The sequence below is a fragment of the Anomaloglossus baeobatrachus genome, chromosome 5 (genome assembly GCF_048569485.1).
Source record: "Anomaloglossus baeobatrachus isolate aAnoBae1 chromosome 5, aAnoBae1.hap1, whole genome shotgun sequence".
Lineage (NCBI taxonomy): Eukaryota > Metazoa > Chordata > Amphibia > Anura > Aromobatidae > Anomaloglossus > Anomaloglossus baeobatrachus.
Window position 1 is genome coordinate 533,227,993 of NC_134357.1, and position 24,035 is coordinate 533,252,027.

At 47.0% G+C, this 24,035-nt stretch overlaps 1 protein-coding gene across 1 annotated transcript in view; it reads right to left on the minus strand.

Moving 5' to 3' along the window:
• The window catches only part of LOC142312113 (uncharacterized), a 56,699-nt gene that overhangs the window by 17,302 nt on the left and 15,362 nt on the right, over positions 1 to 24,035 (minus strand). The window contains exons 7-8 of the mRNA XM_075350995.1: positions 1,383 to 1,502; positions 1,135 to 1,294 (exon numbers count right to left, since the gene is read on the minus strand). Of these exons, the coding sequence (XP_075207110.1) occupies positions 1,135 to 1,294; positions 1,383 to 1,502 (280 nt within the window). The remainder of the gene's footprint in view (positions 1 to 1,134; positions 1,295 to 1,382; positions 1,503 to 24,035) is intronic.

Here is a 24,035-nt window from a genome sequence, read left to right on the forward strand (position 1 = left end):
GGAGCCTGCCCCCGACGCGTCATATGACGCAAAAAGACCCTGCACACAGCCCGACCCGGAAGCACTCCAGGCCGGGCAGTGTCAGGAAAGTGACACCACAGCGCCGCCGACCGGAGGACGGACCCATGGATTGCTGACAGCGTCTGCAGGAGCAGGGGAGTATAATTTCTTTTTTTGCCCTGACAGAACTCCTTTAAATCTCTATAATTAAATAACATAAGTTGGTTTCTGCTGTCTGACCACCGTGCCTACCAAACAGTGAGAGAACTCCACACTGAAAAACTGGTGACAAAATTCCCTTGTTACAGTCATCTTAAGAAATGACACTGGTTGACATCTATTAAAGGAATTTGTCACCAGTTTGATGCTAGCTAAACTGCCAACGGCCATGGAAAGTATGCATCTCTGCTTTTAATTTAGACATTTTGCTGCCTTTGTTGTGCTGGTAAAGTCAGAGAGGCTACATCTTCACTGTAATGAGAGATTTCTGGGTATACCAATATGTTTAAAAGCCCTAAATCTACCTGATTTAGCTATTAAATAGCAAACTAACCCCTATTCATATTGCCCTCTTAAGGGCTAAAATACGTCCGAAAATATTTCGGATTTTGGATCCGAAATTCGGACCCCATTGAAATGCATTGATTTCAATGGGGTAAAACACACGTCCAAATTTTTTTCGGATCGGCCGATCCGAAAAAAAAATTCGGATGCATGTCTGAATTTTCATTTTCAGACTGAATTTCAGCCCCATTATAATAAATGGGGGAAAAAAATTCGGTCCGAAATTCGGCTGTACTTGTAAACAAAACCGAATTTCAGGCCGAAATTTTTATTTATTTTTTTTCATTTTCCCATTTAATTTACATCCGAATTTTGGATGTCCAAAAAAAATTTCGGATACGAAATTGCGCAAATTCAGACCCGAATTTCGGATCCGAAATTTTTTTCGATGTGTGTCTTAGCCCTAAGGGTGCTTCTTTATGTTACCTGATGTTTCAAAAATGGTGCTGCCTCAGTAACTGACTGCAGTGGATTCACATGATCAGCAGAGACAGGACATTAGCAGGACTGGCTATCAACTGGGGAAAGATGGATACCCTCTAAAATGCATTAAAAAAACTGATTACTTACCACCATATTTTTTCATTCCACTGAAATTCGTACACGAAGTTCTTAAAATTGGGGTCCTTTATGGACCTTTTCTGGCTCTCATCCAAATTGATGAGCTCGCCTCGATATTCTGCAACAAAACTCCCTTTTTCGATTTCAGTTTCAGCAAACACTCCTCTTCCTGTAGAAAATATTTATCATTACCTAAGACAGTCATTCTAATGCATGACAATATTAAGGCAATTTAGTTAAAACTTGTTTTAACTCACCTTTAAGGGGATTGATGTATTTCATGGTCAATCCAGGTTTGTCAGTGATGGCACTGACATAATGTATGGCGTCTTTTTCGGGCGTTATCCTTCGCCTTTTCATTGTCAAAATCCAGTTGCCTATATCAAAGCAAATTCTACTACTTGTAAAGTATGCAGAAAATGAAATGTAGAACATATAACATGAACTGCTTAGGAACGCATCATAGGTTAGTACTTAAAACGATATTGTCATGTTCTAGTCATAATGCAAGCCGGACATTTTTCATGTTACCCTGTAATCGCCGGCCTGTTCTAATGCTCACAAGCCAAGATATAGGCTCAGCTGCTAAGGCTCCCCTCTGCCTTCTGTCTGTGTGCCCTGAGTTATGTCCTGTAAACTGTCACAGCGACCCAGACACACATGTGCAGTAGGGGAATATCCCTGCTGAGATGCCAGTGCTAGAGCACTTGTTTGCTGTGGAGTTGAACCCTATGTGAGCAGTTCTTACCTTCAATGAGCAGAAGTCTCTTTTTTCAGATTTCAATATTTCTGTGGGTATCTGGCAGAAATATGGAATACTCTTTACTGCTAAGACTCTGCACACCACTCCCACTAAGTCACATGACCAAGACTGTATCTGTGTCCCTACAACACACTTAAAGGGAACCAAACATCAGGATTTTCGTGTATAAGGTGCAGCCAGTGCAGCACTGGCACTATCAGGCACAGTGTGTACATACCATCAGGGTGCAGCTCGGGTGTTTAGGCAGCGAAATCCAACTTTATAAAATTTGAAAATTCGTGCACTTTTTATTGACGTGTGCACCTCTCTCCTAATGTCCGGGCGTGTTATGCACGTGTTCCCCACCCCCCCACCAGCCTGTTCCTCCCTCTCTCCTGATGTCCGGGTGTGTTATGCACGTGTATCCCCACCCGCTGCCTGTTCCTCCCTCTCTCTGGCTGTATTTAAATTTCCCTCTTCAGTGACATAATGTCAGAGTTGGCGCCTGCACATAGCGCTTATCTCAGACGCCATGTTACTGAAGCCCGCTGTACCGCGCAGCTGGGTGTACGAGAGGGCGGCGCATGCGCCCTCGATTCTTCAGATCCCGTTGTGACCGCGGGAGCGCGCGCGGTTACAACAGGACTGGAGATCAGTTGACAGGAGGACGCAATTGCTACGCTACCAGCACAGCAGCCGCCTAGGACACCGGGGCTCAGGTGAGGTGAGTTTGTGGAGGTCACCTGAGCTGTAGTATGTTTGTTTAAACGTAATAAGAATATCTGTGTATGTAAATAATCAAAATGTAGATTTAGATGCAAAATTATCTGTCTGTCTATGTAGCCATTGCACAGACCTATAGTATAATTTAAAGTTGTATAATCATGAAGGAGTTAACCAAAGATGAAGCCAGAATGTCAAGCTGTAAGAAGTGTTATCAGTAATGTTCACATAGAAAGAATGTTTTAATGAACATCTGCTGGGAGAAATAGGGGAGTGACACTCCCATAAACTCTGTGTATCATTTTCAAGGCCGAAGGTGCCTTCTGTAATAATTAAGTTTCTTTCAATATAATAATGAGCTCAGTGGGTATTGCTGACTCAAGGAGAGAGCATGTTGTCTGTGTGTTCTTTGTCTTTTATACATTGATATATATCGGCATTAATATACAGTTAATTTTAAGAGACGAAAAAGGACTCTGTGTGCCATCAATATATATAAACATAATCAATATCACCCAAAAATCACTTACACGTAAAAATATTTAATTTTTATTTAGATATGGGGATAACAATTATAATAGTAATACAAAATTACATGAAAAAGGGGGGGGGGGAGGGGCAGGGAACGAGGACTAGAAAAATGGCACAATAAAAACCCTACTGGATAATAGAAATAAGACCTCAATTGTAATAGCCTGACAGATACCATTGGCTAGTGAAACTGCCATAATCATAGTTTAAACCAGGCATAAATATACAATATGGAAAGCAATCTGTAATTAAGGACAAAAAATCCTGTACACATATCAGTAGTAATGAACCATGATATAACATATAAATCAAAAGGGGTTCATCAATAGTTATAGGTATAGGTCCTCAAGCAGTCGGCTTACCCATGGGAGGTCACGTTGATTAGATCGATGTATGCCCCTACGCGTCTCGCAGAAAAAGCTTCATGAGGGGGAGAGAGATCAGTGGAGTAATGCCAATGCTAATGTGGCACCGTCTCTGGTTATCGAAAACAAAGACTCCATTAGCAGTCTTGACCCAAAATTCCTTCCTTGACAAGTTCACAGTGCTGTGTGTGCACCCCTGCGTTGACCTGAGCTCACCTTCTGAATGCCATGTCACCGCAGGAAAGCACTCACAGCTGTGTGTCTGTGCTGTGTGTGTGTCTGTGCTATGTGTGTGATTCTGTGCAGTGTGTGTGTGTGTGTGTGCAGTGTGTGTGTGCAGTGTGTGTGATTCTGCGCAGTGTGTGTGTGTGTGCGCGCAGTGTGGTGTGTGTGCGCGCACGCTGTGTGTGGTGTGCGCACGCTGTGTGTGGTGTGTGTGTGCACGCACACTGTGTGCGGTGTGTATGTGTTTGTGTGCACGCGCACACTGTGTGGTGTGTGTGTGTGCGTGTGTCCTGAATCCAGGCCTGGCATTACTGGAGTTTCCTCCGGTAGCCAGTCCGAGTCTGCACTGAAGTGTGTAGTTTTTTTTTTCTTTCTTTCAGATGATATTGGATCCAGATTGGACGGCGCGGGACCCTTGACCCAGGATTACTGCGGAGGGGGGTTCTTTATTTCAATAAAGATGGAGTCACTAATTGTGTTGTGTTTTATTTCTAATAAAAATATTTTTCTGTGAGTTGTGTTTTTTTTTATCTTTACTAGAAATTCATGGTGGCCATGTATAATATTGGTGTGACACCATGAATTTCGAGCTTAGGGCTAGCTGATAATACACACCTAGCCCTAACCCCATTATTACCCAGTGAGCCACCCGGCATCAGGGCAGCTGGAAGAGTTTAATACAGCGCCAAAAGATGGGGCTTCTATGAAAGCGCCATTTTCTGGGGTGGCTGTGGACTGCAATTCGCAGCGGGGGTGCCCAGAAAGCTTGGGCACTTTGCACTGCAGATTCCAATCCCCAGCTGCCTAGTTGTAACTGGCTGGACTCAAAAATTGGGCGAAGCCCATGTCATTTTTTTTTTTTTAATTATTTCATGAAATAAAAAAAAAAGGGCTTCCCTATATTTTTTAGTTTCCAGCCAGGTACAAATAGGAAGCTGGGGTTTGGGGGCAGCCGTAGCTGCCTACTGTACCTGGCTAGCATACAAAAATATGGTGAAGCCCACATCATTTTCATTTTTTTTGGGGGGGGGGCAAAAACTCCTGCATACAGTCCTAGATGGAGGATGCTGAGCCTTGTAGTTTGGCAGCTGCTGTCTGCTCTCCTGCATACACTAGTGGATGGAGTATGCTGAGCCTTGTAGTTCTGCTCCCCCTGCCTCTCCCTCCAGCATACAGTCCTCCATATAGTAATGTGCCCCATATAGTCATCCGTATAATCTAATGCACCTCATAGTCCTACATATATTATAAAGCGCACCATAATACTGAGTGTCTGAAAACTACTACATGGGGGCAACAGAACCTATTCCCAAAAAACAAAACAATTAATTATTTTAAAATGTTTGTTTTTTAATTTAAACCGAGAGTGCGGGGTGCTGAGGTGGAGGGAGGCGACTGAAGATGGGTGTGGCATAGTTTTAACACAATCTCATAGTGGTGATAACTGTAACTGTTTAATTTCATTAGGGATTTGTTGTCTGTGTTTGTCTGGGGTACTGCGAAAAAGCAAAAAAAAAAAAAAAAAAAAAGTGTGTCTAGTGATTTAGTCAGTATTAGCCACACCTGTTTCTAGAAGCTTCTAGCAGCTTCTAGTAGTCCTTGTAGAACTATATAAACCAGCCAGAGCTAGCGAGGTGCTGAGGGTGCGGGGTGCTGAGGTGGAGGGAGGCGACTGAGGATGGGTGTGGCATAGTTTTAACACAATCTCATAGTGGTGATAACTGTAACTGTTTAATTTCATTAGGGATTTGTTGTCTGTGTTTGTCTGGGGTACTGTGAAAAAGCAAAAAAAAAAAGTGTGTCTAGTGATTTAGTCAGTAGTATTAGCCACACCTGTTTCTAGAAGCTTCTAGCAGCTTCTAGTAGTCCTTGTAGAACTATATAAACCAGCCAGAGCTAGCGAGGTGCTGAGAGTGCGAGGTACTGAAGTAAAGGGAGGCGACTGAAGATAAGTGTGGCATAGTTTTAACACAATCTCATAGTGGTGATAACTGTAACTGTTTAATTTCATTAGGGATTTGTTGTCTGTGTTTGTCTGGGGTACTGTGAAAAAGCAAAAAAAAAAAAAAAAAAAGTGTGTCTAGTGATTTAGTCAGTAGTATTAGCCACACCTGTTTCTAGAAGCTTCTAGCAGCTTCTAGTAGTCCTTGTAGAACTATATAAACCAGCCAGAGCTAGCGAGGTGCTGAGGGTGCGGGGTGCTGAGGTGGAGGGAGGCGACTGAGGATGGGTGTGGCATAGTTTTAACACAATCTCATAGTGGTGATAACTGTAACTGTTTAATTTCATTAGGGATTTGTTGTCTGTGTTTGTCTGGGGTACTGTGAAAAAGCAAAAAAAAAAAGTGTGTCTAGTGATTTAGTCAGTAGTATTAGCCACACCTGTTTCTAGAAGCTTCTAGCAGCTTCTAGTAGTCCTTGTAGAACTATATAAACCAGCCAGAGCTAGCGAGGTGCTGAGAGTGCGAGGTACTGAAGTAAAGGGAGGCGACTGAAGATAAGTGTGGCATAGTTTTAACACAATCTCATAGTGGTGATAACTGTAACTGTTTAATTTCATTAGGGATTTGTTGTCTGTGTTTGTCTGGGGTACTGTGAAAAAGCAAAAAAAAAAAAAAAAGTGTGTCTAGTGATTTAGTCAGTAGTATTAGCCACACCTGTTTCTAGAAGCTTCTAGCAGCTTCTAGTAGTCCTTGTAGAACTATATAAACCAGCCAGAGCTAGCGAGGTGCTGAGGGTGCGGGGTGCTGAGGTGGAGGGAGGCGACTGAGGATGGGTGTGGCATAGTTTTAACACAATCTCATAGTGGTGATAACTGTAACTGTTTAATTTCATTAGGGATTTGTTGTCTGTGTTTGTCTGGGGTACTGTGAAAAAGCAAAAAAAAAAAGTGTGTCTAGTGATTTAGTCAGTAGTATTAGCCACACCTGTTTCTAGAAGCTTCTAGCAGCTTCTAGTAGTCCTTGTAGAACTATATAAACCAGCCAGAGCTAGCGAGGTGCTGAGAGTGCGAGGTACTGAAGTAAAGGGAGGCGACTGAAGATAAGTGTGGCATAGTTTTAACACAATCTCATAGTGGTGATAACTGTAACTGTTTAATTTCATTAGGGATTTGTTGTCTGTGTTTGTCTGGGGTACTGTGAAAAAGCAAAAAAAAAAAAAAAAAAAGTGTGTCTAGTGATTTAGTCAGTAGTATTAGCCACACCTGTTTCTAGAAGCTTCTAGCAGCTTCTAGTAGTCCTTGTAGAACTATATAAACCAGCCAGAGCTAGCGAGGTGCTGAGGGTGCGGGGTGCTGAGGTGGAGGGAGGCGACTGAGGATGGGTGTGGCATAGTTTTAACACAATCTCATAGTGGTGATAACTGTAACTGTTTAATTTCATTAGGGATTTGTTGTCTGTGTTTGTCTGGGGTACTGTGAAAAAGCAAAAAAAAAAAGTGTGTCTAGTGATTTAGTCAGTAGTATTAGCCACACCTGTTTCTAGAAGCTTCTAGCAGCTTCTAGTAGTCCTTGTAGAACTATATAAACCAGCCAGAGCTAGCGAGGTGCTGAGAGTGCGAGGTACTGAAGTAAAGGGAGGCGACTGAAGATAAGTGTGGCATAGTTTTAACACAATCTCATAGTGGTGATAACTGTAGCTGTTTAAGAAGAGAAGAGTCGCCGTAAGTTGATCGATTGCTGGGACTTGCCGGGTCTCGCTGTTTGAGGACATCGCAAAACCGCACGCCTGACGGCGCGCGACTTTCGCCTGTCATACGCTACATCAGCATTATGGAAGAGAAGAAAATCCACATGGTCACCTGCAACACATGCTACATGTTTACGGATCTGCCGCACAAAAAATTCAACTTCACCTGTCAAAAGTGCAAACTTGTTGCCCTCTTAGAGGAAAAGGTGCGGGGACTGGAAGAAAGAATAGCAACTTTGAAGCTAATTAAAGAACATGAGGACTTCTTGGACGAGGCAGAAGCAACAATTCAGGATATGGAAAGTGAGAAAAGCTTCAGAACACATACAGAGGCTGAAAAGTGGACACATGTGACCAAAAGAAGCCAGCGGATCAAGTGGTCGGCACCAGCCACACAGCTTAGCAACCAATATGAAGCCCTCATGCTGGAGAACGAAAATGGCACAGCTCAGGATGATACCGTCTCTACAGGAGAAGACACAGTATCATCAAAAGAAGTTACTTTGTCAACAAAAGCAGAAACAAAAGACACTCAAAAGCACTCAGGAGCAACAAGCAGTGCGTCCAGAAAGAAAAGAAGAGTGGTAGTTATGGGCGACTCACTACTAAGAGGCACGGAGGCAACTATCTGCAGGCCGGACATAACCGCACGAGAAGTATGCTGCCTCCCGGGAGCAAAAATCAAGGATGTGGCCAACAGGATACCAACTATCCTCGGATCCAAGGACGAATACCCGTTCCTATTGATACATGTAGGAACAAACGACATGGCAAGAAATGATCTACCAACTATTTGTGAAGACTTTGAAATTCTGGGGAAGAAAATAAAGGAACGGAACGTACAGGTTGTTTTCTCATCAATCCTCCCAGTCGATGGCCATGGTGTCAGAAGATGGAATAGGATACTAGATTTGAACAACTGGCTACGACGGTGGTGCAGGCAGCAAGGATTTGGATTCTTAGACCATGGAGTGAATTACCTCTACGATGGACTTCTCGCAAGAGACGGGATACACCTCACAAAACCTGGGAAACACACGTTCGCCAGAAGGCTTGCCACACTCATCAGGAGGGCTTTAAACTAGAAGAAGAGGGGATGGGAGAAAAAACAGCAGACAAGAACATGCAGCAGAAACTAATCAAGGATACTAGATGCCGTAAAGAGGACCCAAGACAGGGTACTAAGAAGGAAGCTGAGAAAAGGGGAGCAAAACTTCTTTCCTGCATGCTGACCAATGCAAGAAGCCTGACCAATAAGATGGAGGAACTGGAGCTGGTAATGTATGAGGAGAAATACGACATAGTAGGAATAACTGAGACATGGTTAGATGATAGTTATGACTGGGCGGCTAACCTGCAAGGATATGAATTGTTTAGGAGGGATCGTAAAAAAAGGAAAGGGGGTGGAGTCTGTCTATATATAAAGTCCAGTTTAAAGCCCAGAATAAGAGAAGATATTCAAGAGGGAAATGAAGAGGTGGAGTCTCTATGGGTGGAGATACAAGGAGGGAAAACTAATAAAATCCTCATAGGGGTTTGTTATAAGCCACCAAATATAACAGAAACCACTGAAAATGTATTATTGAAACAAATAGACAAAGCAGCAAATCACAATGAGGTGATTATTATGGGGGACTTCAACTACCCCGATATAGACTGGGAAACTGAAACCTGCGTATCTCAGAAAGGAAACCGGCTTCTGTCAGTAACTAAGGTTAATTATCTGTCCCAACTTGTGCCGGGCCCAACTAGAGGGGCAGCCCTTCTGGACTTAATTTTAAGCAACAGGCCAGATAGAATAACAGACGTACGAGTGGATGGGCACCTAGGAAATAGTGACCACAATATAATACAATTCCACTTGTCCTTCAGTAAGGTGCCTTGGAGGGGGGTTACAAAAACGCTGAATTTCAGGAAAGCAAAGTTTGATCAGCTTAGAGAAGACCTTCGCCAAATTGATTGGGACATTGTCCTCAAAAATGGGAGCACAGAAAATAAGTGGGAAATTTTTAAATCGGTATTAAACACCCACTGCGAGCTAGCCATACCATACAGAAATAAAAGGGCTAGGAACAGGAGAAAACCAATGTGGCTTAATAAGGATGTAAAAGGGGCAATGAATAATAAGAAAAAGGCATTTAAAAAGCTAAAACAAGAAGGCAGCGAGGAAGCATTAAAAATATATAGAGAAAAAAATAAAATGTGTAAAAAACAAATATATTTAGCAAAAGTAGAAACTGAGAGACTCATTGCTAAGGAAAGCAAAACAAATCCCAAACTATTCTTTAATTATATAAACAGAAAAAAGATTAAAATTGATGGTGTTGGCCCTTTAAAGAATAATGAGGGTAAAATCATAGAAAGCGATGTGGGAAAAGCAAATGTTTTAAATACTTTTTTCTCAACTGTGTTCACACAGGAAAAGCATATGCCAGGGGAAATGCAGAGTGATCATGTAAATGCCCCATTAAGTATGACCGGCCTAACCCAGGAAGAAGTGCAGAACCGACTTAGTAACATTAAAATTGACAAATCACCAGGCCCTGATGGCATTCACCCTCGGGTATTAAGGGAGTTAAGTAATGTGATAGACAGGCCTCTATTCCTTTTATTTAAAGACTCTATAGAAACTGGGTCTGTTCCACTGGATTGGCGGCTAGCAAATGTGGTACCAATATTCAAAAAAGGGTGCAAAAGGGAACCTGGAAACTATAGGCCGGTAAGCTTAACATCTGTTGTGGGTAAAATGTTTGAAGGGTTTTTAAGGGATACTATTATGGAATGTCTCAATGTTAATAACTGTTTAACTCCATATCAACATGGATTTATGAAGGATCGCTCCTGTCAAACTAACCTGATCAGCTTCTATGAGAATGTAAGCTCTCACATGGACCGAGGAGAATCATTGGATGTCATTTATCTCGACTTCGGTAAATCATTTGACACTGTCCCACATAAAAGACTGCTAAGTAAAATGAGAAAGCTTGGGCTCGGGGAAAATGTGTGTAGATGGGTAGGTAGCTGGCTTAGTGGTAGAAAACAAACAGTGGTTATTAATGGTGCATACTCAGATTGGGCCAGGGTTACTAGTGGGGTGCCACAGGGGTCTGTATTGGGCCCCCTACTATTTAATATATTTATTAATGATCTGGTGGATGGTTTACAGAGTAAAATATAAGTATTTGCAGATGATACAAAACTATGTAAGGTAGTTAACACAAAGGAGGACAGTTTGCAACTACAGATGGACTTGAGTAAATTGGAGAATTGGGCTGAAAAATGGCAAATGAGGTTTAACACAGATAAGTGTAAGGTTATGCACATGGGAAGGAGAAACAGATGCTACGATTACTTACTAAATGGGAAACTGCTGGGGAAATCAGACATGGAAAAAGACTTAGGCATCTTAGTGAATAAGAATCTAAATTGGAGTGCCCAGTGTCAGGCAGCAGCCACCAAAGCAAATAGGGTGATGGGATGCATTAGAAGAGGTCTGGGGGCACGAGATGAAAACATCATTCTCCCTCTGTACAAATCACTAGTCAGACCACACTTGGAGTATTGTGTGCAATTTTGGGCGCCGGTGCTGAAGAAAGACATTACTGAACTTGAAAGGGTTCAGAGGCGGGCTACTAAAATAATAAATGGAATGGGTGCATTACAATACACGGAAAGGTTATCAAAATTAGGTCTATTTACTCTAGAAAAGAGAAGACTTAGGGGAGACCTAATAAATATGTACAAATATATCAGAGGGCCATATAGAGATCTCTCCCATGATCTGTTTGTACCAAGGACTATGACAAGAACAAGGGGGCATTATTTTCGATTGGAGGAAAGAAAATTCCTACATCAGCATAGAAGAGGGTTCTTCACGGTAAGAGCAGTGAGGCTCTGGAACTCTCTTCCTGAGGAAGTGGTGATGGCCAACTCACTGAATGAATTTAAGAGAGGAATGGATGCATTTCTTGTTAGCAAAAGTATAGAAGGTTATAAATAGCATAATCTTACAGGTAGATAGAAGAGCGACCAAGATTATTAGAGGAATGGGTGGGCTGCAATACCAAGACAGGTTATTAAACTTGGGGTTAGTTAGTTAGGAAAAACAAAGGCTTAGGGGGATCTAATCACAATGTATAAATATATGAGGGGACAGTACAGAGACCTTTCCAAAGATCTCTTTACACCTAGGCCTGCGACTGGAACACGGGGGCATCCGCTACGTCTTGAGGAAAGAATGTTTAATCATAATCACAGATGAGGATTCTTTACTGTACGAGCAGTGAGACTATGGAGCTCTCTGCCGTATGATGTTGTATTGAGGGATTCACAAGTAAAATTTAAGCAGAGCCTGATCGCATTAATTGAAAAATATAATATTACCAGTTATGTATATTGGATTTTATGACAGGGTGTTGATCCAGGGAACTAGTCTGATTGCCGTATGTGGAGTCAGGAAGGAATTTTTTTCCCCATTGGAGCTTATTTGACACATTGGGGTTTTTTTGCCTTCCTCTGGATCAACATGTTAGGCTACGGGTTGAACTAGATGGACTTAGAGTCTCCCTTCAACCTTAAAAACTATGAAACTATGAAACTATTGAAATATTGAGAAAATGTACAAGAACTTGAGCAGCTTTGCAGACAAATAACTCAATGGCTATGACAGCACGCTGCATCATTTTTACCTGTGGTCACAGAAACACAGCTTCTGACCAAAAAAATATGAAAGATCAAGATTTTGGCCGCGTTTTTGTTAATGCATTTATCAACTCCTTAACAAATCCGTTTAAATATTTTCCGTCCCTGCACTCATTTTGGTAATCCACACTGGCAGACGCAGATAGCCAGCAGCGATCAGCACAAATGTCAGCTGATTTGTGCAGCTGACGTGTGCCTTGCAGGCGCGAGTGGATTCGCTATCCACCTGTACCTGTCAACCCGTTAAATAGCACTGTAAAAATCTCACAGCGCCATTTTAATGGCGATCGCTTTATTCGCATAATCACCAGCCTCCACAGGAAGTCACGTGATGGGATCACGTGGATCCGATGGTTGTCGTGTTAGCACTGGGTCTTGTGATTACTCCTGTAGCTCACGTGACACAGGTCCTATAACCAGCAGCCGAGTACTGCAGGTTACAGGAGATGAGCATTTCTCCTGATCTGAGTGGTGCTGCTCTGATAGGGAGAAAAGAATGAGTGATCAGACAAAAACGCACCCGCGTAAAAAACGCGGCAAAAAAAGCATGCGTTTTTACCGCATTTTGGTGCTTTTTTGCTCACTGCGCTTTTATGCGGTTTTTAACAGTGAACAATGCCATTAAAGATTGTTAAAAAAAAAAAAAGGAAAAAAGGTCTGATGTAATTTACTTCAATATGTTCTTCATTCTCCACTAGTCTATGCAGGAGAGCAGACAGCTGCAGAACTACAAGGCTCAGCATGCTCCATCCAGGACTGTATGCAGGAGGGAGAGGCAGGGGGAGCAGAACTACAAGGCTCAGCATTCTCCATCCAGGACTGTATGCTGGAGGGAGAGGCAGGGGGAGCAGAACTACAAGGCTCAGCATAGTCCATCCACTAGTGTATGCAGGAGAGCAGACAGCAGCTGCCAAACTACAAGGCTCAGCATCCTCCATCTAGGACTGTATGCAGGATTTTTTGCCCTTCCCCCCCAAAAAAAAAAAAAGACGTGGGCTTCACCATATTTTTGTATGCTAGCCAGGTACAGTAGGCAGCTACGGGCTGCCCCCAACCCCCAGCTGCCTATTTGTACCTGGCTGGAAACTAAAAAATATAGGGAAGCCTTTTTTTTTTTTTTATTTCATGAAATAATTAAAAAAAAAAAAAATGACATGGGCTTCCCCAATTTTTGAGTCCAGCCAGTTACAACTAGGCAGCTGGGGATTGGAATCCGCAATGCAAAGTTCCCAAGCTTTCTGGGCACTCCCGCTGCGAATTGCAGTCCGCAGCCACCCCAGAAAATGGCGCTTTCATAGAAGCGCCATCTTCTTCACCTGTATTAAACTCTTCCAGTTGCCCTGATGCCGGGTGGCTCACTGGGTAATAATGGGGTTTAGGGCTAGGTGTGTATTATCAGCTAGCCCTAAGCTCGAAATTCATGGTGTCACGCCAATATTAGACATGGCCACCATGAATTTCTACTAAAGATAAAAAAAAACACAACACACAGAAAAATATTTTTATTAGAAATAAAACACAACACAATTAGTGACTCCATCTTTATTGAAATAAAGAACCCCCCTCTGCAGTAATCCTGGGTCAAGGGTCCCGCGCCGTCCAATCCGGATCCAATATCATCTAGAACAGGGGTCAGGAACCTTTTTGGCTAAGAGAGCCGTAAACGCCACATATTTTGAAATATAATTCCGCGAGAGCCGTACAATATGTTTTTAAAGGGCCATTGACAGATCAATCGCTCCAATGTTCACTTAGTACAGCAAGGAATGCTCCTCCCTGCTGTATAAAGCCACAACTGGACTGAAACAATGGTACTACACTCTGCTACAAACAGACAAACACACACAACTCTGCTACAAACAGACAAACACACACAACTCTGCTACATACAGACAAACACACACAACTCTGCTACATACAGACAAACACACACACACAACTCTGCTACATACAAACACACACAACTCTGCTACAAACACACACAACTCTGCTACATACAGACAAACACACACAACTCTGCTACATACAGACAAACACACACAACTCTGCTACAGACAAACACACACAACTCTGCTACAAACAGACACACACAACTCTGCTACAATCAGACAAACACACACAACTCTGCTACATACAGACAAACACACACAACTCTGCTACATACAGACAAACACACACAACTCTGCTACATACAGACAAACACATACAACTCTACTACATACAGACAAACACACACAACTCTGCTACATACAGACAAACACACACAACTCTGCTACATACAGACAAACACACACAACTCTGCTACATACAGACAAACACACACAACTCTGCTACAAACAGACACACACAACTCTGCTACAATCAGACAAACACACAACTCTGCTACATACAGACAAACACACACAACTCTGCTACATACAGACAAACACACACAACTCTGCTACATACAAACACACACAACTCTGCTACATACAGACAAACACACACAACTCTGCTACATACAGACAAACACATACAACTCTGCTACATACAAACACACACAACTCTGCTACATACAGACAAACACACACAACTCTGCTACATACAAACACACACAACTCTGCTACATACAGACAAACACATACAACTCTGCTACATACAGACAAACACATACAACTCTGCTACATACAGACAAACACATACAACTCTGCTACATACAGACAAACACACACAACTCTGCTACATACAGACAAACACACACAACTCTGCTACATACAGACAAACACACACAACCCTGCTACATACAGACAAACACACACAACTCTGCTACATACAGACAAACACATACAACTCTGCTACATACAGACAAACACATACAACTCTGCTACATACAGACAAACACACACAACTCTGCTACATACAGACAAACACACACAACTCTGCTACATACAGACAAACACACACAACTCTGCTACATACAGACAAACACATACAACTCTACTACATACAGACAAACACACACAACTCTGCTACATACAGACAAACACACACAACTCTGCTACATACAGACAAACACACACAACTCTGCTACAAACAGACACACACAACTCTGCTACAATCAGACAAACACACAACTCTGCTACATACAGACACACACAACTCTGCTACATACAGACAAACACACACAACTCTGCTACATACAAACACACACAACTCTGCTACATACAGACAAACACACACAACTCTGCTACATACAAACACACACAACTCTGCTACATACAGACAAACACATACAACTCTGCTACATACAGACAAACACATACAACTCTGCTACATACAGACAAACACATACAACTCTGCTACATACAGACAAACACACACAACTCTGCTACATACAGACAAACACACACAACTCTGCTACATACAGACAAACACACACAACTCTGCTACATACAGACAAACACATACAACTCTGCTACATACAGACAAACACATACAACTCTGCTACATACAGACAAACACACACAACTCTGCTACATACAAATACACACAACTCTGCTACATACAGACAAACACACACAACCCTGCTACATACAAACACACACAACTCTGCTACATACAGACAAACACATACAACTCTGCTACATACAGACAAACACATACAACTCTGCTACATACAGACAAACACACACAACTCTGCTACATACAGACAAACACACACAACTCTGCTACATACAGACAAACACATACAACTCTGCTACATACAGACAAACACATACAACTCTGCTACATACAGACAAAACACATACAACTCTGCTACATACAGACAAACACATACAACTCTGCTACATACAGACAAATACACACAACTCTGCTGCTCTGTGGGGCCTGCACCCGCGGCTCGGCGGGTACAGCACCCGCGGCATCGGCGGGGCCAGCACCCGCGGAATCGGCGGGGCCAGCACCCGCGGAATCGGCGGGGGGGGGGGGATTGGCAGGGCATACATCTGGGGGGTTAGAAGCAGCTCACCGGGGCCCATAATGGGGAGGCGGGGAGGGCATTTACCCGATTAGGTCACGGTGGAGAGGGGGCCCACACAGCGCCGGACAGAAGCTCGCCTCCTTCATCTGTGGGACTGAGAAGGCGGTAGCTCCGCCCACAGATGAAATTCAAAACAGGATGTCTGCGCGCCTTAAAGTGACGGCGCCGCAGATTGCTGCCGAGGACTGCGGTCCCCGGAACTCGGCCGGGGCCCACTCGCCTTTATAGTTCTGCTGCCCCCGACAGGGACAGGAGAACTGACGAGGCCGAGTGGGCCCCCCCGGCTCTCCAGGGCCCCGGCATTTGCCCATAGACAGGTAGGAGCCCTGTCTGCGAGCCAGATACGGCCATCAAAAGAGCCATATCTGGCTCGCGAGCCATAGGTTCCCGACCCCTGATCTAGAAGAAGAAAAAAAACAAACACACTTCAGTGCAGCATTGGACTGGCTACCGGAGGAAACTCCAGTAATGCCAGGCCTGGATTCAAGACACACACACAGCGTGCGCACACACACACACACACACAGCGTGCACACACACACACACACAGCGTGTGCACACACACACACACACACACAAAAAGCGTGTGCACACACACACACACCACACACAGCGTGCGCACACACACCAAACACACACAGCGTGCACGCACACACACACCACACACAGCGTGCGCACACACACACACCACGTGCGCACGCACACACACACACCGCGTGCGCACACACACACACCACACACAGTGTGCGCACACACACACCACACACAGCGTGCGCACACACACCACACACAGCGTGCGCACACACACACCACACACAGCGTGCCCACATACAAACACCACACACAGCGTGCGCGCACACACACACCACAAGCAGCGTGCGCACATACACATACCACACACAGCGTGCGCGCGCAAACACACACACCACAAACACAGCGTGCGCGCACACACACACCACACACACAGCGTGCGCGCACGCACGCACACACACCACACACAGCGTGCGCACACACACAGCGCACGCGCACACACACACCACACAGCGTGCGCACACACACACACCACACAGCGTGAGCGCACACACACACCACACACAGCATGCGCGCACACACACACATGTGCTCACACACACACACCACACACAGCGTGCACGCACACACACACCAACACACAGCGTGCTCACACACACACCACACACAGCGTGCTCACACACACACCACACACAGCGTGCGCGCACACACATAGCACACAGCGTGTGCGAACACACACAGCGTGCGCACACACACAAACACACACACAGCGTGCGCGCGCGCACACACACACACAGCGTGCGCACACATACACAGCGTGCACGCACACACAGCGTGCATGCACACACACACAGCGTGGCGCACACACACACCACACACACAGCGTGCGCACGCACCCACACACCACACACACAGCATGCGCGCACACACACCACACACAGCGTGCGCGCACACACACCACACACACAGCGTGCGCGCACACACACACCACACACAGCGTGCGCGCACACACACCACACACAGCGTGCGCGCACACACACCACACACAGCATGAGCGCACACACACACCACACACACAGCGTGCGCGCGCACACACACACCACACACACAGCATGCGCGCACACACACACGACACACAGCGTGCGCACACACACACCACACACAGCATGCGCGCGCACACACACACCACACACACAGCGTGCGCGCACACACAGCGTGCGTACACACAAACACACACCACACACACAGCGTGCGCACGCACCCACACACCACACACACAGCATGCGCGCACACACACCACACACAGCGTGCGCGCACACACACCATACAGCGTGCGCGCACACACACACCACACACACAGCGTGCGCGCACACACACACCACACACAGCGTGCGCGCACACACACCACACACAGCGTGCGCGCACACACACCACACACAGCATGAGCGCACACACACACCACACACACAGCGTGCGCGCGCACACACACACCACACACACAGCATGCGCACACACACACACGACACACAGCGTGCGCACACACACACCACACACAGCATGCGCGCGCACACACACACCACACACACAGCGTGCGCGCACACACAGCGTGCGTACACACAAACACACACCACACACAGCGTGCGTACACACACACACCACACACACAGCGTGTGCGCACACACACACAGCACACACACAGCGTGCGTGCACACACACACCACACACAGCGTGCGCGCACACACACACCACACACACAGCGTGCGCGAACACACACACCGTGCGCGCACACACCACACACAGCGTGCGCACACACACATACCACACAGCGTGTGCGAACACACACAGCGTGCGCGCACACACACACAGCGTGCGCACACACACCACACACAGCGTGCGCGCGCACACACACAGCGTGCACACACACACACCACAGCGTGCGCACACACACCACAGCGTGCGCACACACACACACACCACACAGCGTGCGCACACACACACCACACACAGCACACACACACACAGCGTGCGCGCACACACACATCACACACACAGCGTGCGCACGCACACACCACACACACAGCGTGCGCGCACACACACACCACACACAGCGTGCGCGCACACACACACACCACACACAGCGTGTGCGCACACACACCACACAGCGTGCGCGCGCACACACACCACACACACAGCGTGCGCGCGCACACACACCACACACAGCGTGCGCGCACACACACCACACACAGCGTGCGCGCACACACACCACACACAGCGTGCGCGCACACACCACACACAGCGTGCGCGCACACACCACACACAGCGTGCGCGCACACACACCACACACAGCGTGCGCGCACACACACACCACACACACAGCATGCGCGCGCACACACACACACACCACACACACAGCGTGTGCACACACACACACACCACACACACAGCGTGCGCACACACACACACACCACACAGCGTGTGCGCGCACACACACACACACCACACATAGTGTGCGCACACACACACAAACCACACACAGCATGCGCGCACACACCACACACAGCGTGCGCACACACACACACCGTGCGCAGACACACACACCCCACACAGTTTGCGCACACACACACACCACAGCGTGCGCACACACACACCACACACACAGCGTGCGCACACACACACACACCACGTGCGCGCACACACACACACCACACACACAGCGTGCGCACACCACACAGCGTGTGCGCGCACACCACACACAGCGTGTGCGCACATGCACACGCAGCCTGCGCGCACATGCACACACAGCCTGCGCGCACATGCACACACAGCCTGCGCGCGCACACACAGCGTGTGCGCGCGCGCACACACAGCGTGCGCGCACACACACAGCGTGCGCGCACACACACAGCGTGCGCGCACACACACAGCGTGCGCGCACACACACAGCGTGCGCGCACACACACAGCGTGCGCGCACACACACAGCGTGCGCGCACACACACACAGCGTGCACACACACACACAGCGTACGTGCACACACACCACACACAGCGTGCGCGCACACACACCACACACAGCGTGCGCGCACACACACCACACACAGCGTGCGCGCACACACACCACACACAGCATGCGCGCGCACACACACAGCATGCGCGCACACACACACACACCACACACACAGCGTGTGCACACACACACACACCACACACACAGCGTGCGCACACACACACACAGCGTGTGCGCGCACACACACACACACACCACACATAGCGTGCGCACACACACACAAACCACACACAGCATGCGCGCACACACCACACACACCGTGCGCACACACACACCGTGCGCACACACACACACCCCACACAGTTTGCGCACACACACACCACAGCGTGCGCACACACACACCACACACACAGCGTGCGCACACACAGAGTGCGCGCACACACACCACACACAGCGTGCGCGCACACACACACACCACACACACAGCGTGCGCGCGCGCACACCACACAGCGCGCGCGCACACCACACACAGCGTGTGCGCACATGCACACAGCCTGCGCACACATGCACACACAGCCTGCGCGCACATGCACACACAGCCTGCGCGCACACACAGCGTGCGCGCACACACAGCGTGCGCGCACACACACAGCGTGCGCGCACACACACAGCGTGCGCGCACACACACAGCGTGCGCGCACACACACAGCGTGCGTGCACACACACTGCACAGAATTACACACATAGCACAGACAGACACACACTGCACGCGCACACACACACACACACACACAGCACAGACACACAGCTGTGAGTGCTTTCCTGTGGTGACATGGCATTCAGAAGGTGAGCTCAGGTCAACGCAGGGGCGCACACACAGCATTGTGAACTCTCCTTACCTGAGCCCCGGTGTCCTAGGCGGCTGCTGTGCTGGTAGCGTAGCAATCGCGTCCTCCTGTCAGCTGATTTCCAGTCCTGTTGTAACCGCGTGCGCTCCCGCGGTCACAACGGGATCTGAAGAAGCGAGGGCGCATGCGCCGCTCTCTCGTGCACCCGGCTGCACAGTACAGCGGGCTTCAGTAACATGGCGCTGGAGATAAGCGCTATGCGCAGGCGCCAACTCCGACGTTATGTCACTGAAGAGGGAAATTTAAATACAGCCAGAGAGAGGGAGGAACAGGCAGCGGGAGGGGGGGCGGGGATACACGTGCATAACACACCCGGACATCAGGAGAGAGGGAGGAACAGGCTGGTGGGGGGGCGAGGAACACGTGCATAACACACCCGGACATTAGGAGAGAGGTGCACATGTCAATCAAAAAGTGCACGAATTTTCAAACTTTATGAAGTTGGATTTCGCTGCCTAAAACACCCGAGCTGCACCCTAATGGTATGTACACAATGTGCCTGATAGTGCCAGTGCTGCACTGGCTGCACCTTATACACGAAAATCCTGATGTTTGGTTCTCTTTAAGACAAATGTGTGTGTGAGCCTGCATTGTGGGGTATATATACAGTCAGGGCCAGAAATATTTGGACAGTGACACAAGTTTTGTTATTTTAGCTGTTTACAAAAACATGTTCAGAAATACAATTATATATATAATATGGGCTGAAAGTGCACACTCCCAGCTGCAATATGAGAGTTTTCACATCCAAATCGGAGAAAGGGTTTAGGAATCATAGCTCTGTAATGCATAGCCTCCCCTCTTTTTCAAGGTACCAAAAGTAATTGGACAAGGGACTCTAAGGGCTGCAATTAACTCTGAAGGCGTCTCCCTCGTTAACCTGTAATCAATGAAGTAGTTAAAAGGTCTGGGGTTGATTACAGGTGTGTGGTTTTGCATTTGGAAGCTGTTGCTGTGACCAGACAACATGCGGTCTAAGGAACTCTCAATTGAGGTGAAGCAGAACATCCTGAGGCTGAAAAAAAAGAAAAAATCCATCAGAGAGATAGCAGACATGCTTGGAGTAGCAAAATCAACAGTCGGGTACATTCTGAGAAAAAAGGAATTGACTGGTGAGCTTGGGAACTCAAAAAGGCCTGGGCGTCCACGGATGACAACAGTGGTGGATGATCGCCGCATACTTTCTTTGGTGAAGAAGAACCCGTTCACAACATCAACTGAAGTCCAGAACACTCTCAGTGAAGTAGGTGTATCTCTCTCTAAGTCAACAGTAAAGAGAAGACTCCATGAAAGTAAATACAAAGGGTTCACATCTAGATGCAAACCATTCATCAATTCCAAAAATAGACAGGCCAGAGTTAAATTTGCTGAAAAACACCTCATGAAGCCAGCTCAGTTCTGGAAAAGTATTCTATGGACAGATGAGACAAAGATCAACCTGTACCAGAATGATGGGAAGAAAAAAGTTTGGAGAAGAAAGGGAACGGCACATGATCCAAGGCACACCACATCCTCTGTAAAACATGGTGGAGGCAACATGATGGCATGGGCATGCATGGCTTTCAATGGCACTGGGTCACTTGTGTTTATTGATGACATAACAGCAGACAAGAGTAGCCGGATGAATTCTGAAGTGTACAGGGATATACTTTCAGCCCAGATTCAGCCAAATGCCGCAAAGTTGATCGGACGGCGCTTCATAGTATAGATGGACAATGACCCCAAGCATACAGCCAAAGCTACCCAGGAGTTCATGAGTGCAAAAAAGTGGAACATTCTGCAATGGCCAAGTCAATCACCAGATCTTAACCCAATTGAGCATGCATTTCACTTGCTCAAATCCAGACATAAGACGGAAAGACCCACAAACAAGCAAGACCTGAAGGCTGCGGCTGTAAAGGCCTGGCAAAGCATTAAGAAGGAGGAAACCCAGCGTTTGGTGATGTCCATGGGTTCCAGACTTAAGGCAGTGATTGCCTCCCAAGGATTCGCAACAAAATATTGAAAATAAAAATAAGAATTATTCTTACCGTTAATTCGGTTTCTAGGACCTTCCACGACAGCATAGGAGGTTGTCTCTCCACGCCCTAATTGGGACAGGAAGTACAGAGAGGTTAAAAGGACCCTCCCACCTCCCATAGCCAGTGTCTTACAAAGAACCCATAGCATATGAGAAGTACAAACACATCCAGGAACATCGAGGATAAGGGAGGGAATTACGTGCTGTCGTGGAAGGTCATAGAAACCGAATTAACGGTAAGAATAATTCTTATTTCTCTAGTCCCTTCCACGAGAGCATAGGAGGAATACCAACGAATTGATACCTAGGGGGGGACCACAGCCTGCAGGACCTTCCTGCCAAAAGCCAAATCCCTGTTGGAATCCAGATCTAAACAATAATGCTTCGTGAAAGTATGGAGGGAAGACCACGTAGCCGCCTTGCAGATCTGCTCAGGAGAAGTCCCTGCCCGTTCAGCCCAGGAGACAGAGGTAGCCCTGGTGGAGTGCGCCGTAAATCCGGTAGGCGGAGACAGATGCTGAGCGAGGTAGGGGTCTCTAATAGCCCGCACAATCCAGTTGGCGTCGGGACTCTTAGCCACCTTCTTGCCCTTATTTCGACCAAAGGGCTGTATGAATAGGTTATGATCAATACGCCAAGGTGCAGTAATATCTAGGTAGTGCAACACTGTCCGACGAACGTCCAAAGAATGGAACACTTCTTCCCCCGGAGTCCTAGGATGTTGACAGAAGGAAGGCAGGACGATGGACTGAGAACGGTGAAAATCCGAAACCACTTTGGGAAGGAAGGAAGGATCCAGCTGAAAAACAATGATGTCATCTCGGACGGTCAGGTAAGGCTCCCGAATAGACAATGCTTGAAGTTCCCCGACTCTCCGAGCGGACGTAATAGCCACGAGAAAGGCAGTCTTGTGAGAGAGAGAACGGATGCAACAGGAGGACAGAGGCTCAAAGGGTGACTGAGATAGTCCGGTAAGTACCACATTGAGATCCCAGCGAGGCGTCAGGACCCTCTGACGCGGACAGAGTCTACTAGCGGACACGAAGAAACGGCGGATCCAGCGATAATCTGCCAGAGCCGTGTCAAAGACTGCACTGAGACCTGTACCTTCAGGGTGCTGGGCCGAAGGCCTAAGTCCAATCCACTCTGGAGGAAGTCGAGAATCTGCGCAATGTTAGGCCGGAGCGGGTCAGGAGGCCGGGAACCACACCAGGAGGAAAATCTCATCCAGATTTTATTGTAAATACTATTAGTCACTGGTTTACGGTTGCTCTGGAGAGTAGCCACGACCTTGTCAGAAAGTCCTTGGGCCTTCAGTGCCCGGGCCTCAGAAGCCAGGCAGCAAACTTGAGTTTCTGGGGTCCGGATGGAATATCGCACCCTGAGACAGTAAACTGGGGTCCGAACCCAGGAGGACCGGTCCGTCGATCCCGAGAGTCAGGATCAGGCT